We start from the raw sequence: 12,843 nt of genomic DNA on the forward strand, positions 1-12,843 counted from the left end.
AGCCACATTTGATGCTACACGTACTCCTTCTCAGTGTGAGGGAATGGTTCAATCCTCCCACCCACAATAGGCCAAGGCCAGCCTTAAAGAACAGGAAGGCTCATTGCCACATTTCTTGCCTGCATCTCAACTGTGTTTCTCGCAAAAACAGGAGCACATGAAAGTGAAGCCAAGCATGCTACAAGGACTTTGTTTTCCAAGATCATTCACACCTTACATACACACCTGAAAAGGGCTTCCTCTCTGATCATGGCTTTCAGATATAAGCACCTTTGTCAAGAACACTCATCCTCCCAAGAACTCTCCACTTGGACGCTGTAACTCGTGGCTGTAGGTGACACACCCTCACAGCCAAGACTTTTGCTGCAGCAGCTGCACAGTTCTTTCATAAAGGCCCTTTAGAGCTGCCTATGGCTTACCTGATAAACTGACTGGAGATGTGTTCTTCAGCCTCATCTGACAGTTCACCTGACGGACTGTTTTCTTCTTGGAACTCCTCTGTCGGGCCACCAGTTGAGCAACTTGTACAGTTTCACTGCAACTAACAGCATGGCAAATGACCTTGTAGGAGCAGGAAGAGGACAGGGGAAAAAGCAGTCAGTGAGACCCATGCCCATTCACAGCCCTCAGAACCACTTGTATCCCTTTCCAAGCCTGTAACTGTTGAATCATGCAGGCCAGCAGGCAATTCAGGAAAGGCTCCCACAGCAGACATGGGTCTTGGAGATCTCACTCACCTTTTGTGAAATCAACAAACCAGACAGCCAGAGCCTTTCCATCACCTTTCCACATTAGGTTGGGCCTTTCTGAGAAACAGCCTGGTTTCTAACTACCATCCCACAGTCCCACAATCTTGCTTTATAACTCTGGGAAGCCATGGGCTTGCAGCCTGTCCTTGTTCCTCCTGCCAAGGCTCACTAGAGGCTCTGGCACCACACTGACTCTTTGGAGCAGGGTTGACTTTGCCACACTTACCAAAGAAACTGCACAACTATCCTGGCTGCACCAATCACAGGCACTGGGCTGGCCTCCAACAACAGCCCAACCTTGGACAAGGCCACAGGTATCCCCCTGCCCAACTTCATGGCCTCTTGCCTCAACATCCAATCACTACAGGCCATCCTGTAGATGGATACAGGAACTTGGCCTTGGCAAGACACTAAACCATGTGCCTAGCATGCACTTTGCCTGAAAAGAAGATGAAAGCCCAAACTTTTGGGCCATTCAACTGCTGCAAAGGCAGCTGGGTGAGTACTCCTCCAGGATTCCATAATGACACAGACAGTTACGCCAAAAGCACTAAGTTAAAAATGGACGTCTGTGGTCTCAGCCATGTTCTGTGGTGGTGGTAGAAGTTGTGAAAGGGCCCCTTCTCAATGGTGCCATGGGGCCAGCACTGCTACCTTGCTAGCTATGGCCCCCAGGGAACATCAGAGTTGGCCATTTTGCACAGGAGCAGGGCAAGAGAAACTCAGAGACTTCACCAGCACCTCTGAAATTTAGTAAACAGCAGCTCCAAAAAGGATCTTTTCTCACAATCAAGACAGGGCAATTAAAGCAGTAAAAGAACAAAAGCAAGAGATTGCCAAGCAGCAACAGCTTCTTCCAGGGATCTTCTCAAGTGTCCCAGGGTGACCCACACAGCCTAGGAAAACCTAGGCAATGGATGATGACACTAGAAACCAGGCAACCCCTCCAGCAGTGCCCTCCAGCTCATCCTTCCCCCTCCTCTTCCTCCTCCTCTGCTGCACACCCAGCACCTTTGCTGGGCTGGCTCAACACAGAGCCACTACAGGAAGGGTCTCTCCTTCTGAGGGAGAGCTCTCCTACTCCAGGGGCTCCTGCTTACAAATCAGATAGTGTGCCTGCTGCACAGTCAGCACTGATAAAAACAGCAATCCCGAAGTGTCACCACTGTAGTGATTAAATGCCTGGAATCACAGAAAAATTAAGGCTGGAAAACATTGCTACAATCCATGTGATACAGCATCTTTGCTCAAAGCAGCATCAACTAGTTCGTCAGGTGGTGGATTATCTTCAAGGACAAAGAACTCTCAACCACTCTGGACAACTTCTTCCATTGTTTAGCCAGGCTAACTGTAAAAAAAGTGGGCAGTTTAATGTTTACATGGGACTGCTTTTATTTCACTCTGCTATCATTGTCTCTTGTCTGTTCACTGAATACCAGTGAGAACTGGAAATGGAACCTGGCTCCATGGTTTTTTTAGTCACTTAAACAGACATAAGGATAAGATTTCCCTGAGCTTTCTCTTTTCCAGCACAAACAATCCCTGCTCTCTGAGCCCTGCATCAGATATGTTACGTTCCAGTCCCTTCATAATCTTCACAATCATTCCATGAACTTGCTTCAGTGTGGCCATGCCTGTCTTGTTCTGGGAATCTTAGAAAAGGATGTGGTTTCACTGCTGCTGAGCAGAGGAGAATTATCACCCCCATCAGAGCACTGACAACTCTTCCCAGTATGCTGTTGGTCTCCCTTGTTACAAATGGCACCCTGCTCACTGTGAACTCTGAACCCACCAGAACTCCAGGGCATTTCTCTGTCAAGCTACTTTTCAGTTGGACAACCCCAAAACTATACAGGAATATGGGGTTTTTCTTCCCCATGTGCAGGACTTGGCATTTCCGTATACTGAACTTCATAGGGTTCCTGATGCTCCATTTCTCTAGCTTCTGGAAATCCCTCTGAACAACAAGCACATTCATCTGCTCTATCAGGTCTCTCCTGTCATCTACAGAGTTTCTGAGGATGACCATCACCTAGGTCATTCATGAACATGTTAGACAGCAGTTCCTCAGCATCTACTCCCAGGGCACACCACTTTTAAGTGGTCTCCCAATAGGTTTTGTGCCACTGTTATGGAAGAAGATACTACAAGCCCTACCAAAATTCAGTTAAACTACATCCAATGCTCTCAACTCAACCAATCATCTCATTTTGGAAGGGTATTTATTTGATAACATATGATTTTCACTTCACAAATCCATACTGACTTGCCTTCTTGTCTTTCAAGTGGCTGGAACAGCTTTCCAGGATTAGACACTCAACAACTTTCCAACAGTTCAACATCATGCTGATATTCCCACCCCTCCCGGTGAAGGGTGGTGCTTTCTTTCAGTCCTCAAGAACCTCCCACAAATTACCATAACCTTTCCATGGTAACTGATACTTGTGAGTGCACTGCAATAAACTCATGGACTTAGGCACGTTCAGTTTTTCCAAATGTTCCCTATCTTAATCCTCCCCAGCAAGGTTAAGACCTCCTTGCCCTGCATTTTCCTCCGCCTATTTCCATAGTATATCTATACCCCTTCCAGCTCACCCAATTTGGCTCCTACCTCCTGTGTGCATGCTTATAATGGTAGATTTAAGTTAGGCACTCCTTCAATCACATGTACCTCCTTCAACCTTGCTTAAGATAGAGACTTTGTCATACAACAGCCTGTACCTGAGTCATAACCCATCTTTGTGAAAGGTGAACCTGAAATCCTTCACTCTTCACCCTTTCACAGATGTCTGTGCAACAATCTGCACTCAACAGTTTGAGCATGGACTTAATAAGGCTTTAGTGAAATGAAACACAGCAAAAGGCTGAAGGTCTTAATTTGCTGTACCTTCTTTCTTCCAGTTTTTCTGTTGTCCCTGTATCCCTGTCCTTGTTTCCTCCCACTGCCTGTACACTTAATCAGCTATTTTAAGGACTTGCTTTGGAACCACTGGCTCAGAACTGGCCGTGCTCTGGGAGCTGTTCTCAAGGGGATAGCACTTTGTCTTGGTCTTCAAATAATGAATAGTAAATGCAGTCTTTCTCAGGTCCGTGTATGTTTGTTTAGGCAGCATCTGTATAATCCTCCCAGGCTGCTTTTCCCTGCTCCCACCTCATGCATGCTTGCATTTATGGCTCAGTTTTGTCAGTGGTCCTGCTCCCTTTGCTTTTTCCCCCCAGCTATTGGAACATACCATTCTTGAAATGAAAGGAAGAGGCAATCCTTGTAAGCTCACTATCTCTCCTGAATCATTCTCTTCAGGACTGTATTCCATGAGTCTTCCAAGCAGATTCCTGAACAGGCCAAAGTCTGCTCTCCCGAAGTCCTGCACTGTTGATTCTAGTCTTTGCTTGGTTTCCCTCCTTTCAGGCTCACAGACACCATCTAGCCACAGACAGGGTTCTTCCCAGCCTTTACATTTGCAGTCGTTCCTTGTTTTCAAGGACTGTGTCCAGCAGAGCACCTCTCTTCACTGATTCATTGCATGTGTCAGGATGTTGGGAGAAGCAGACCCCTGAAACATCCTGTATTGCTCATACTTGGATGTCTTGTCCATACAGCAGGTATGGCAGTGGTCCAAGTCTCTCATGTGGTTGTCAAAAGAAGGCATCATCTGTTTTGTCTACCGCTTCTTCCCATTTAAATTATTTGTAACAGATAGCCACTACATTGCCCATACACTGGTCTGTCCACTACTCATAAGCTCTTCCTGTCTCATCATCTGTCCCAAGACAGAGCTCCTGGCATCCTCGCTGCTCCCAAACTTGGAAGGTCTCACAGGAACTCCTCCTGTTTACCACTGCAACCCATAACTCCTCAGCAGCCAGTCAATCCACAGCAGCATGCTGGTTGTGTGACCTGTTGCAACAACTGCCCCTGACCTCAAATGAGATCACAGCCCTGAACAACAGTAAGATCTCCAGTTTCTTCTGGTTGTAGCCCAAACTGTGGATAGTCATGTACTGGCACTTCAGAGAGGTGCCCATTTGTGCCACTTCCAGAAAAGTGTATGAGAGCCTTCTTCAAAGTCCTAGCTAACAGGACTGGATGCATGGGATGGATCACTTGACCTTTGCTCTCAAGGTCTCAATATAAAGGGTTTTTTTTTTCCCCCTATACAGTTTATCAGAGTTTTATAAATGCACATTTTCACATCTTTGGCATGGGATGGATCACTTGACCTTTGCTCTCAAGGTCTCAATATAAAGGGGTTTTTTTTTCCCCTATACAGTTTATCAGAGTTTTATAAATGCACATTTTCACATCTTTGGTACATTTCAGGTTTTTCCTGTCACTAATGTTCTAAATAATTTTTATTTTGCATTTCTTTCCCTTGTTTCACAGTGACAAAGTTTAACAAAATGGTTTGAATTAAAATGAATTCAGATGTAAAAAGGGATAGGGTATATGAGCAGAACAAAGCAGTCTTCAGATTTCTCATTTTGAAGGGGCTTAACTATTCAAGCAGAAGTCAAAGTTTTCTTTGACGAAAGTGCAACACCACACTTCTCATTAATTAATACAAAGCAAAGCAAAGTAGGGTTCCTTGAAATTATGCAACCACCTGTTACAGGTGCACAGTATTTCAATGAGTCCCCTTGCAGTGCTTTCTGTATACTGAACTTAATTCTCATCTTCTGTGGAAACTGGAGGACATAGCTACTGCATAAAGAAAAAGTAATCAGTTTTAATCTTTCCCACATTTAAGACAGCTAAATTAGTGTTCAGTATCAAGAGGAACAAAGAACAATTTATATAATTTCCTTCCCAAGATAATGTCTGTTCAGCCTCAGTTACCTATCTAATATTCACCTCCCACAAACACTTAAGGCAGCATGTAACATGTGGCATTTCAAGATTAATTTGTATTATTTACTGCCTACCTTATACTATTCCTTTTTGAATGCATTTCTTGTGGTACATCTTAGACAGCTGACCTAGCAGTAAGGAAAGTAATTTTAAGACTATCTAGACTGCAGCCATGATCATTCACTGCTACCAGACCCCTGGATGTGCACGTCTTTGCTGTCCTGCCCCACTGTCCCCAAGGGGTTAAAGGAAGAGGGAAGGGTCTTGACAGACATTTTGGAGGTCAGAGTACTCCAGAGCCATGAAGAGAGACTGGCTGACTGCGTGCCCTTGCAGTGGCCTTGTGTGGACTCTGAGCTATGGTATCAGCCTATACTGAAACTCAAGTATTCTGGAGAGAGGTGAAAGAGAACAGGCTTATAATGACATATAGCCTGTAACAAGAAAGCATATGGGAGCAGTCCCAGGTAGCTAAGCAGCCCACATTGGTACATAATCATGCTCGCTGCTCTCTGCTTAATGTCTGCCATGTCCACACTATGGACAGTGGCAACAGGAGGGTCATCAAACAGCAAGATGGGCTCAGTCTTTGCACTTTTCCTGCCTCTCAGGTGTTCAACAAGTCACTTCCTCTCAGCTGTTTCAGTCATGCAGAACACAGTTAGCACTTCTGAACCAGAGTGAGTCCTCCTCAAGAACCTCAAGACCCCTGACTTTTGCCTTTTTCACCTCCTAAAGCCACATTTCACTCTCTTGTAACAGCTGCCGCAAAGAATTCACTGCCCCCTGTGCTATCCAAGAGTTCACAAGGCTCTGAGCACCCATCGCATTAGTGGATAAACAAGGCTCTCAAGGGAATGGGAGGATACCAGATTACACCCTGCAAGGCCCTAGTTAGAAACAGATGGCTATCTGCCAGAACCACCACGAGGAAGCACTTAATTGCAGGATCACAAATGTTCCCAGACCTGAGGTACCTGCAATCCTGTTACTAATGTAGCTGCAGCTAAGGCAGGCTTTGGAGAAAAAGAATCCCAAACTTCCTTGTCTGCTGTAGAAGGGCAAATTCTGATGTAAATATGCAGAAAGGGAACCAACCTGTTGCTTAAAAACAGCCACATTTCCAGGTATTAGGACAAAACCCAGGATACCTCTCACTGTATTCTCAACACACAGCTGATGAGGGAGAACTAGTTCTGAGTTCACAGATGCCATCCCGATCCAGCTGAGCAAACAAGGATGCTTGGCCTTAAGTCCTGTCTCTTCAGACCTGCTACGACAGCCATACACTGTGCCAAACATCCACCTAGCTTTTTGCTCTGCCTCAGGCTACAAAGACTTCAGGAACTCAGAACCATAGCTTCAATGAGGGAGCGGCTTCAAGCTTGCCACGCAGATCATCTGCAACTCACACAGCTACACCAGCTATCAAGAGAACACATTCTGACTTCAGACCAGGAAGTCCAGACTATTGGGCAAGGAGGTTTGTGGTCCTAGCAAGCTGCTTCCAAGGTGGTAGCCACCAGGAGATACAGGCTAGTGCAGCAAGAGCAAGGAATAAGGGACAACTCTTCTACTATACCAATCCTCTGATAAGATCTGCTTCTCCTTCTTGATCTGTGTGACAACTCTTTATCCCTTGTACACTTGCCAAGCTGAGGCGCTTGTAAATGTTGCAGCAAGGCACCTCACTTATATGAGCTCTTCATCAGCTCAGCACATATGTGCAGTCCTGTTGCACTGCAATCCATAACAAACAAGAATCCTAAGTCCAAAGCAAGCACTGTCAGGCTTATAAGCAACAGCACCTAAGAGTTTTACTGTAGGAAAAAAATTATGCTAAACCCCACTTGAGAAGAGATGATTAACACACACAAGTTAACCTTCTTTAAGGTCCCAGGACAAGCCACTAGTATCTCCTCCAAAGTCAGAAATGCTGAGATAGGGGCCAGATCTCCACAGTCTCACAAGTGATCTTTCCACACAGAACTCATATTTCCAGGAAAAAGCCCTGCAACTTTACACCTTTTGCATACATAACCTCGGGTCTGGAATGCAGAGGCAGGAAAATAAGGAGGACTTAGTATCTTATGTCACAGCTTCCACCTCTCCCAGAATTAGTGCACCATATGCATGCTACAGAAATCCACAGCACAAAAGGAGGTAAGGCTATGAAACAGAACATTCTGCAAACACAAAAGCCATTTCTGAACAGTAACTGATTCTTACCTCTCCTGTTTTGTTCTCTTCCATTCTGACCACTCCTGGGATACTCTCCAAGTAGCCTTCCAGTGTGTCATATCCTAGATGCCTGAAGGGAATCAACTCATTGGTCAGGGATCTGTATTCACTCTGAAGTTCTGACAAACGTATGCCATTTTTAAAGGCATGAAGAACAGCTCGCAAGGCTTTTGCAACAAGTTCCGGTTCCTGCATCTTCACCTATACCCCTGGCCCCAAAAAAATAAAAAGAAGGGAAAAAAAAATTTTACATACACAGGCTAAAATCACTGGCTTTTACTATTCAAGCTCCCTCCCCCAACAAGCCAGAATACAGCAACTCAGTGGCTCATCTCTGGAGACTGTGATACTTCTGGGTAGAACTGTAGGGCCATGGTAGTGCAAGCCAAGCATACTGTGGTATGTAGCATACAGGGCATGACATTGTCAAAAAGTGCTGACAAAGGAGCGCAGCAGCCATCATGCACAGGTTGGCTCTGCCAGACAATCACGAGAGGCCACATGCACAGAAGAGGGGTGGGTGCTGCTAAGGAATTGATCCACCACAGACAAGTACTGGATACTGTACCTGGGACAGGGCAATTCTGGATGTGTGCATAACTGGGGAAAGAGAGACACTCTGGAAAGTAGGCTGGGGGTCCTGCCAATGGGAAGCTGAACATGAGTCAGCAGTGCCCTGGCATCCAGGAGGGCCACCCATGTCCTGGGGTGCATCAGGCACTGCATCACAGCCAGGCAAGGGAGGGGATTGTCCTGCTGTGCACCAGGGTGGCCTTACCTCAAGTGCTGGCCGTTTTGAGTACCACAGTATAAGCAAAACATTAAGCTGTCAAGAGAGTGTCCAAAGGGGGGAACAAACATGGTGAAGGGCTGTGAGGGGAACCTATATGAGGAGTGGCTGAAGTCACTTGGTCTGTTCAGCCTAGAGAAGAGAAGACTGAGGAGAGACCACATTGCAGTCTACAACTTCCTTGTGAGGGTAAGAGGAGCAGCAGACATTGATATCTACACTCTTGTGATCAGTGACAGGAGCCAAGGTAATGGCCAAAGTGGTGTCAGAGAAGGTTTGGGCTGGATATCAGGAGAAGGTTCTTCATCCAGAGGGTGACTGAGCACTAGAAAAGGCTCCCGACAGAGGTGGTCACAGCACCAGATCTGACAGAGTTCAAGAAGCACTCGGACAATGGTCTAAGGCACATGGTGTGATTTGTTTAGTTTCAAACAGGGTGCAGGGTGAGAAGTTGGATTTTGATGATCCTGTGGGTCATTTTATCCAATTCAGGATATTTTGTGATTTGATGACACCTTACTACCTGAAGAGCTAAAACTTCCACTGAAAGTGAGAGAGGGCACAACCACCACCCCCTGTCACAGCACCCCACACTCAGTGGTGTGGGGGGTCCCTCTAGAGAGACTGGAGCAGCTCCGCGTGCCCCTGAGCCAGCACCTGCACCAATGTCCACGTTGCAACTCCACCACAGAAACAGCATGCATCTGGAGCATGCAACATCTTACCCACAAGCGTACAACTCCTCGACTCCACAGAATCTTCAGAGAGAAAACACAACTTAAGTCCCCAGGCACGTGATCCTCTGACACAGGGATTTTGTTCTGGCCTTCTGTTTTTTCAGCCTGTGTTGCTCATGTCTGGTAGGGCCATGGGATGCCCAGAGCCGGCCCCAGGGATATGCACTGCATGACCATCCCACTGGGCTCTGCCTGGGCATGTAGCCTTCTCAGCCTGGATCGAGGGACAGACCTTGATCCATGTTCGGGGGACGTGATATGGTGCTTGCTGAGGCCGGCCTGGTGGCCACTTAACACAGTTCCACAGCCCTCAGGCACATCCCAGTGCTCTGTGACGCCTCCTGCCCGCTCCCTGAACAGCTCAGTGCTTTTTCTACAGCCACCCAAAGCAGAAGGCCTGAACCTGCTTTTTATCTTTGTGCAATGCATTTCATCCACATCTACAGATTCATTCCATCAGCTCTCAAGAAAGACTGCTTTAGCTACCTCAGGCTTATGATTTTACTATTACAAATGTCTCATTCATATACCTCTAGAAAGGTATATATTTAGTGTATCTAAGTACAAATCTACTATTCTTTCCTTCATACACACAACTCAAACTATCTACCTACCCCATGCATGTGCTGCATATAAATCTATTGATATCTGAGTACTTCCTGGTACAAGGAAGCAGGAGCTGCACCATTGAACAAAATGGCATCTCCCTCCCACAAAATGGTGGCAGAAACCTTCCCGCCAGGACTCTGGCCCAGGAAGTCTGGGCAGTGCAGGAGGCGGTTTCAAGGCCAGAGCTAACCCTACCCAAAGCCCTCCCAGCCCCCCAGCTCACAGGCCTGCACACACTTGGCACTTCTCCAGGAACACCCAGCTATGCTCATGGGATGTTGGGGAGCGCCAGGCACAAGTGCTGCAGGGCAGGCTCTGTGCTCCCAGCTGGGCGTCCTCCTCCCAGGCGCTCGCCCACCGCAGGGACACTCCTGCCACAGGAACCTCCCTGCCACGGCCGTGGACCAAAGCCGCACGGAGCCCTCACACAACCCAGCAACAACCCTTCTTTCAAAGCGTGTGCTGCACGCAGCCTCCAGTCCAACACTGAGCACAGCACACTGGTGCACCTCAAATGCCTCATCCTCGCCCACCCGCAGCTAATGTGCAACATGAGCAGAGCCAGTGCTTCGGGAGAAGGTCACCTCACGCTCCTCAAGACGCTCCAGCTCTAGGCACAGCACACCAAGGCAAGCGACAGCTGCCCATGTACCTGCGTGAGGCTCACTCAAATCTGCAGTGCTGCCACAAGGGGCCCTGTGAAAGGCTGGTCTGCACTGCTCTCTGCAGAAGAGACCCTCTCCTGTCACCACTTCCCTTCCTGGGGAAGTCACCCTGGGCAACAACACACCAAGTCCGAAAGGAAGAGAAATACCATCCCTCAGCACATTTCAGATGCCACCACACACACTTCAGGCTCTCCCTTTCTGCACCCAACTTCATGACGGTCCAGACAAGGGCCAGACAAGGAGGCACAGCATCAAGTCCTTTTCTGCACCCTTCCTTGAACAGTTTCACTTTATACACACTCAGCACTTCACTAACCCAACTGTACCTCTTGCTCTGTACACTTATATTCGCACACAGGTACACCCACGTCCCTGCACCCATACAGACAGCACAGCCAGTACATGTCTTCGCACACACATGGCTCCCTAACCCTGCAATTTCTGCCCTTGCTGCTCTAGCAGGTTTCACTGACTGATTCTGCAACAATCCCTCAGCAACAGCTGCCCTCACAGCTGCCCTCTGCTCAACTACTACAGTGTCTGTAGTGTAGTAGGCACTGCCCAGGAGGAGTAGCACACACTGAACCTGCACATCTCCATACAGCAATGGGCAAATCTACACTGGGCACTTGCATCCTTTTCTCATCCTTTCAGAGACTTTGCTGCTAGTGCACTGAGCTTCAAAGAATCAGAAGACGTGATTGCCACCTGCCAGAAGAAAAAAGACACACGAGGTTCATATCTTCTTTGGAGCCACTCAATTTCAAATGACGTCATGTGCCACAGAAATCTCTTAGTGACGTAAAGTACTGATCATACAAAAAAATCCCAAACACTCAAGCATTAAGAATTACAGCAAAAAATGCAGTTCTGTCTACAACTGTGTTTCAAGCCACATTCATTTTAGAGACATGAAAAAGACAATGAGAAAATTTTTGTGACCTTTTTGTCTGCTGTCTCTTTTAAATAATAGACACAGTTTCTTATTCAGCTAACATGGCTCTTGAAAGTTCTCTTACCTAAACCCGCTGAGTTTATCTTTCTACTCAGGTAAAATTAACAGTATATGCACTACATCCAAGGAGTATGCACTTTCATCCAAGGATGAAAAAAAATTTAAAATAACTTGGAATGGCAGTTTAAAAAGTTGATTCAAAATTAAAGATTTCACTAAAAGAAGAGACTGAGGATCACGGGGGAATGACATCATGTCAATATAATACATGTTAGTTGTATACCAATACAACAGTCAAATTATATCAGAAATAGCAACCAGCATATTATAAAGTCCATCTCCCCAGACTACATTGTGAAGAGCAGTCACGAGGACAAGTTAAACGAGGTGACAGGTACTGGCGTACAAAGGTTAAACCGAATCCAGCCTCAACCCACACCTTACAGTCTTCCCATTCCTAGTGTCAGCAACTACACAGACTTGCAAGGCAGTAATGCTGACAACACAGATACATTAACAGAAACCTACACAGCAGCTCACAGTAGCTTCCGAAGCTTTTTAAAAATCGTTTTTGAGTTAAGCTGCTTTAACATTAGGTCATTCAGCAGTTAGGACATTTTCCCGGCGGTTCACTGCCTCCAGACAGCAGGACACTTCACTGGAAACAGAACCCGAGCCGCCTCGTCATCACTAAGTCAGTACACATCGCTCAAACCACCTCTTCCAGCACCCGAACCGAAACTTCCTTCAGAACGCTCACAAGGGATGATCATTAGCCAGGCTAACGAAAAGAGGAAATGCGGACAGCTCTCCCGCAGGGAGGAGTGCACTCCCTGGTAGCTTCGCTTTCCGCAGACTACAAACACTCCCCTGGGGAACACACATCTCCGAAGGTAGAAAGCATCCACTAACCCGCTGAAGACGGGACACTTTCTCAGTCACCGCGCAGACACTGAGGAACGGCCTCCCGCTGGCTGGCAGCGCCCGTCCCTCTGCTGGCATCCTGCCTTTCCCCTCAGACCGCGAGAACTTACGCCCGGCGGGGCTCCACGCCTTTCTTTCCACTTCCTCCACCCGGGACTCTCGGGCACCGGCCAAAGCCTCTTCGGGCCGCCGCCGCCGCCGGCCGGGCCGGAGCCGTCGCCTCCCTGCGTGGGGCCGGGGACTGAAGGGCTGCGCGGCCGCTCTCCGCGCCACCGCCCAAGCGGCCCGGGCCGCCCCGCCCGGCCCAACCGCCGCCTCCGC

At 47.5% G+C, this 12,843-nt stretch overlaps 1 protein-coding gene across 1 annotated transcript in view; it reads right to left on the minus strand.

Annotated features, from left to right (window-relative positions):
* TDRD7 (tudor domain containing 7) overlaps positions 1-8,043 on the minus strand; it is a 42,315-nt gene extending 34,272 nt beyond the window's left edge. Inside the window, exons 1-2 of the mRNA XM_068176503.1 lie at positions 7,828-8,043; positions 420-561 (exon numbers count right to left, since the gene is read on the minus strand). Coding sequence (XP_068032604.1) covers positions 420-561; positions 7,828-8,034 — 349 coding nt within the window. The 5' untranslated portion in view covers positions 8,035-8,043. The remainder of the gene's footprint in view (positions 1-419; positions 562-7,827) is intronic.
* Positions 8,044-12,843: the final 4,800 nt, after the last annotated feature.

This window comes from Anomalospiza imberbis, chromosome Z (assembly GCF_031753505.1).
Source record: "Anomalospiza imberbis isolate Cuckoo-Finch-1a 21T00152 chromosome Z, ASM3175350v1, whole genome shotgun sequence".
Taxonomy (NCBI): domain Eukaryota; kingdom Metazoa; phylum Chordata; class Aves; order Passeriformes; family Viduidae; genus Anomalospiza; species Anomalospiza imberbis.